Source organism: Egretta garzetta, unplaced genomic scaffold (assembly GCF_000687185.1).
Source record: "Egretta garzetta isolate BGI_Z169 unplaced genomic scaffold, ASM68718v1 scaffold224, whole genome shotgun sequence".
NCBI lineage: Eukaryota > Metazoa > Chordata > Aves > Pelecaniformes > Ardeidae > Egretta > Egretta garzetta.
The window spans coordinates 382384-388418 of NW_009259530.1; the positions used below are offsets into that span (position 1 = coordinate 382384).

A 6035-nucleotide genomic window follows, 5' to 3' on the forward strand; every position below is an offset into this window, starting at 1 on the left:
CATCTGGGATGCAGCAGGTAGGTCACCCCTCCGGAGCCGGCTGGGGACGGGGCTGTCCTCTCTTGAAGTATCCTGTGGCTGTTCAAAGGGCTGCCTGCATTTTGCCCACCAGCGCGGTGTTACGAATGCACCGAGCTTCAATATTTTAATTTCTATATAAATTAAATACAAAAATAGGCTGCCTTCAGCTTTATCCCTCGGGGCTGAGCTGGGCTTTTCCCAGGCCCCGCTTCTCTCTGCGGATCCTTTGTAAAGCGTTCCTGTAAAGCCTGGCCGATGGCAGCGGAGCGTGCCACTCCACCGGGAAGGCACGGCTTATGGCACCGATGGCACAGAGGCCTGCTTTGTAGGCCACAGCAATCTACAGAAACCTGAATTTCAGGATATTCCCCCCGAAAGGTGACTCCTGAGCCTGTTAGGAGAATGAGCTAACACCACGGAGCGGGTTGGGCCGCCTGCCGTAAGTCTCGCACCAGTACGTGACAGAGCACGGCCAAGGAGAGGGCTCCATCACCTTTGCCAGATGACAGGAATGTAAATTAGGCCCAAATTGGGAAATTATCCTTAGTTAGCAAACCGCATAAGGGTGGACATCGTGCGCCGAAGGCTTTGGCTGAGTTCTCGGCACCAGAAACGTTTTACTCCGCTGGTTTGTTCGGAGCTGTGAGGGCCTGTAGGCGGAGAGGCTTGGGCCTTCCTCTGGATCAGAGAAGCTGCTCACCCAAGGACTCCCAAGCTTTTCAGGTTGGGTTTTTCCCCTCTTTCAGGTCTTTCTTACAAGTGGTGTTGCTAGGCTTACCCCAGGGACTGAGATGACCTTGAGTCACTGTAACCTCCAAATGGCTGAGTCTGCTGCAGAGAGTTGCTCTTCCAAGCAGGTTTGTTACACAAGCATAAAAAAACGAGGTTTGGACACGTCCTTCCTTGCTTTGGGTCTTCAAAGCCGCACAACCATTAGGGACCTGAGTCAGCAGGGGGTTAGGCTGTACGGATTGGGGCCACAGCGTCCGCAGAGCCAAATGGCTTTTGAGCCAACATTGCACGTGTTGCATCTTGCATTTCTAGCAGCAATTTTCTGACTTTGCTTGGCGGTCAAGATAAATTCAGGGATTTGGGGAAAACTTGTAAATGCAGTCTGGGTCAGGTTCCTTAGGTCAGCAAAGCTGGTAAAAGGTGAAGCTTGCGGTTTCCATGTTCTGGAGATGGTTGGAGTCTGCACTGAGTGGGACTAGTCCGAACCTGAGGCTCTTGTAAGGCGTTGTCAAAAGATGATACGCACTGGAAACTGGACTTTAGGGGAGAACAGGCACGTTATGTGCTGAAGAACTTTTGGCTGTCAGCAATAAATGTGAAATTTCTTGCAAGGAGATGGAGATGTGAATCACCTCAGCCTGCAGAGCCCTGTTTCAATGGGGGCTATGAGACACTTGCTACCTCCAAAGAACAAAGAGTACATTGCTGAGTTTTGCTGCTCAGATCTCTTGGTGCAAGGCCATCTTCCCATCTGATGACGGAAAAGGGGAGTGAGTAAGGTCTGCGTGTTGTGCCTGGGGGTCGGAGCTGTGGCTAGGAAAAATTTTTTCACCAAAAGGGTTGTCAAGCGCCGGAAGGTGCTGCCCAGGGAAGGGGTCGAGTCCCCATCCCTGGGGGAATTTAACAGCCGGGCAGAAGCGGTGCTTAAGGACAGGGTTTTGGGGTGGGATGGCAGGGGTAGGGGAACGGTTGGGCTGGGGGAGCTTAACGGGCTTCTCCAACCTAAACGATTCTGTGATTCTATGAAAAGCAGTTCCAGAGAGCTCTCGGCCCGGAGTTCCATGCGGCTCGTTGTACAGGGGTTTGTCCGGTGTCCCTCGCTTCTAGGCTCGGGGCGCTTGTCCTTGGTCAGGGCCGCAGTAGCTCGGGCAGGGTTACCCGGTAGTCAAGGTCATGTTCACAGGGAGGTGTGATACTTGTTAAACCAAGGGGTAAAAGCTGGAAAAGGCAGGCAAGGGTTTTGGCTCACAGGTCTGTCCAGGGCTGGAAGAAGCATGGGATGCCTTGAGAAGAGCCGCTGTGAGCTTGGTGCCATTGTATTGATGGTGTTGGGCAAAAGAGGCCACCAGCCAGGGGCGATGAAGTCATTAGCCGCTTCCTCTAGAAAGAAGGGTAATTGTCGCCTGAGAAACGTTCAGCCTTGGGCGTCTAATGAGCAAAGCAAACAAATGTTGTAAGCTGGAAAAAAATCAGCTATGAAAGCTGTGGGCCCCAATTTTAATTTCCTTACTCCAGAACTGGACCTAGAAGTTTGGGGAGCCACCAAAGCAGTCAGTGGAAAATGCAGGGGTGCCTTCAGCAGATGCCTTTCTCTACAGCTACGTAGCGCAGCTCTTCTGGATAAAACGCATGGACACAGCGTTAAACAACTGTATCCCATAAAATTATTGGTGTTTTCTACCCTTGCTCAAAGCTTTTTGGAAGCCATGCTGAGTTCCTCCTCGGTTGAGTCCTGCTCTGAGCAGCCCACCAGTATTCCCATCCCCGCCAGTCTTTGAACTTCTCCAGGCCTGTTGAACTCTGCCCAAGACTTTCTTCTGTAGTTTTTGTCATTCAGGAGCACTCAGGTGACGGAAACCGCTGGAAACTTTGCTTTGACTCACGGAGCTGCGTGACACCAATCGCCAGCCTGAACTAGCTTCCCGTGTCCAAGGAGGTGCTTCTCTGATTCTTGATTTGGTATTAATTGGCTCAGATCTGTGAAGCAGCCGTGCCTGTCTCTGCATCGAGTTCCAGCCTTTCATCTTAATTTATGGGGACGTTAGATACTCGTCAGAGGTTCCCCAGAATTGCCTGTGTCCCTGCAACCTTTAATAAATAATGAATTGCACAGTACAGCAAAAAGGAGCCCTGGGTTTCAGGGATGGGGCTTCAGGATTACAAAAACCTGGGTTTATTTCAGGGTTTTTGGCCCAGCTTTGCTTTTTACCGGATAGAAATAGGTATTCAATATTCCTATGACAGAAGGTGTCTGTGCCACGCCGCAGACGCAACACAGGGGAGCAAGCTTGATCACTGCTTTCATGTTGTGTTTATCTCCTACCGACAGATTCGTATCAAACATTCAGTTGGCCCTTGTAGACATTTCTAAGCCTGGCTTGCTTGTAATGAATTAGGAGAATGGTTGCTAATAAATCTAGCTTAACCCAGTCTTCCAAGTGGCATTACTCTGAGTAAAGGTATTTGTGAAAGCTTTGTAGGGCTGAGTGGGGTCTTAAATCTGGCTCGCCATAACAGCAAGAAGAGGAAAAGCTGGGGATCCTCCTTTTTATAATATCTAATTTATCTAATTGTGCTTGGCTTTGGCCGTGCCGACGTTCCGGGATATGATTCCCAGTGGCTCATAGGCCTGAATGCTTCAAGTCTGTCTCCACATACATTGAATATATCATAAAGAAAACCCAGCCCTGGGAGTCCAGATCTTTTTCTTCCCCATCCTTGGGTTTTTTTTTGGCTCGGAATGCTGATTTATTGCAGAGCTCCTTTGCGCTGGGAGCTGGTGAACGCTGAGAACGTGGGCTTTCATTTTGGCATGCATAAGCCTAAGTTTAATCAATATTGCCTCGACACATAGCCTAGCTTGGGAAATGCCTCGGTGCCACTGCGTTCTGAGCATTTTCTGCCCTTCCAGTTAGGTGTGTGGTCAGAAACTCTGTGATAGCAGCTCCTGCTGCCATGCTGCTGGTTCCTGCGAGCCTGGCTGAGAAGGGACGGGAAAATCTCAGAATAACTAAAAAAAAAACGCCTGCTGACCGCTGTGGTTTGTGGTGCTCCATCCATCCCAGAACTCTCTTTTTTTTTTTTTCCCCCTTATAATTATTTTTCGTCTTTTACAATTATGGCCGTTTCTGGGTTTCTTCAGTTTTAACTACGACGGCTTTTAGTGGGACCGTAGAAGTGAATTCTGAAACCGTGGGGCTTTTTTCCAAGGTCTTCAGAACTATTTCCGTGTGTTCTGCTGGTCTGGGAACAGAAGGACGAGCAGGGTGAGCGGTCCGTGGGCAGGCAGCAGCTCCCTGAATGCCAGCGTGTCCCCTTTGCAGACGAGGAGTTGGTCTTTGGGAAGGGATTGGGGGTGAACTGCTTCAGCTCCGGGGTTTTTCTTCATCTTTCTGGGGTATCTGGTGTCAAGAATTGGTGACTTCTGGCCCCTCGATGTGGTGCGCGCCTTGCTTTAACCAGTAAAACACCTCGGCTTTGTTAATGAGCTTTCCTGAAGGAGGGTAGATACTGATCACTGGCTGTTTCGAAGGACGAGGAGCTGCCACCCTCCCTCTCCGCGTGACGGGCGTGCCGAAGCCCAGGGCGCTGCGGAGCGTCAGGCAGATGCCGCCCATGTAGGAGAGCTAAGGCGAGGGGTCTGCCGGCCGGAGACACCACGAGGGTCCTGGCCCTCTTGAGGGATGGGTTTGCGACTGGGTCCTGGGTGACCCAGTGGCATCAGCAGCCTCTTGCTGCTTTGCTGCTTCTCCCACAGGCAGGAATTATGGAAAGCCCTTAGACTCTTCCGCTGCCCGAAGAGTCACGGGAACGCTATGGGTCAGAGATGATGCAGCGTTAGCGTCTTAATATCCCCCGTGCCACGTAAAGCCCCAGAAAGCAGCCTGTTAGGGTCCCACGTTCCCCACGTCAGCCCCCCTGGTGCAAGGAAAGGTGTTGCTGTAGCCTGAGCCTCTGTGTTCTTCCCACTGGATCGAAACCGCTGCTTTAATTGGTGTCGACGTTGTTCTTGCAGGCAGCCCAGCCATGACTCACCGCAACCTGACTTCCACCAGTCTGAATGACATCTCCGACAAGCCCGAGAAGGACCAGGTAAGCTCCAGATTCCAACTTGGCTTGGTGACGTGCATGGTTAGGAGCTGGGTGCTGGGGAGAGAGGCTCGGTACCAGAAAACTGAAGCGGAAAAAGAGGGCAAACAAGGTGAGTAGAGAATTTCTGAGGCCCATGACTGGATCCTTTGCTTTTTAAGCACCAGCCCTTGGAAACAGCAGGTTGAGGTCTTGCAAGGTTGAGGTCTTGCGAGGCCTGAATCGAGCGACAGTGTGTACGTTGCACCTTGCTGATAGCCCCGAGAAAGGAGGGGAAATACCCCAATACTGATGTATTTCAGATCCTCTTGGCCGAAAAGAGGGTCTGCAGGGGCTTCAGCGAGGGCGTGCACGGGAGCAGCTCCAAAATGGAGATGAGCAACAAAGTTAAAATGGGCCTTTAATGCCGAGTCTCCATGGGTTTTACCAGTTTCTTAGGAGAGCACAACGTTTGGGGTCGGTCGTATGGGCTGCCTTTGTGCGTGTCCTCGTCCCTTCCGAGAGTGGAAGAGGCTGAGGGGGAAGAGTGAGTTTATTTCAACTCTTAGAAGACTGGTGGCTGAATAAGGTCTCTGTGCAAATTTCAAAAAACCTTTGTCTTGGTTCAAAAAGCGGGTCATTCTCAAAGCCGGACTGTTTCTTTCGGAGAATCTTTTTTTTTTTTTTTTTTCCCCCTCATGTCTTTCAGCGTTCTCCTCGTCCCGTGGTTATTCTGAATGCAAATGAGAGTTACTTTGGGAAATGACTTGGGTAACTGAGTATTGCTGCTCAGCCAAGAATGCCTCTGGTCCTTTGAATGATGGCTGCTTGCGATCTTCTGCAAGTGCAGCCCTGCCTTGTAGGGACACAGCAACATAATCGAGGCAGAAAGTCAGGTCAGAGTAATTAAACATTTAAAAAGTAAATATATCTCTCTATATTTATATAAATAAATACACTTTCATGGAAAGAGAAGGGAGCAATGTGTTTTGCATTGACCTCGGTGCTGTTCAGTCATAGCGTACATCTATATTGGTCGGTTGCTCTTGCAAAACACCTCTTTCCTTCAATATACACAGCAACTGGGGAAAGAGCAGGATTATAAAATAGCTTTTTTCATAGGAAAGACTGCTATGTTTTATATTTTTAATCATATTATAATTGGAGCCTTACAGACAGACTAGCAGAAAAGGAGGTCTGAACGTTGGAGCAGG

General features: G+C 50.0%; 1 protein-coding gene across 2 annotated transcripts in view; it reads left to right on the forward strand.

Moving 5' to 3' along the window:
- SLC4A4 (solute carrier family 4 member 4) overlaps positions 1-6035 on the forward strand; it is a 152161-nt gene that overhangs the window by 80168 nt on the left and 65958 nt on the right. For both annotated transcript variants that reach the window (XM_009637579.1, XM_035893112.1), the window contains exon 6: positions 4769-4845. In XM_009637579.1, the coding sequence (XP_009635874.1) occupies positions 4769-4845 (77 nt within the window). The remainder of the gene's footprint in view (positions 1-4768; positions 4846-6035) is intronic.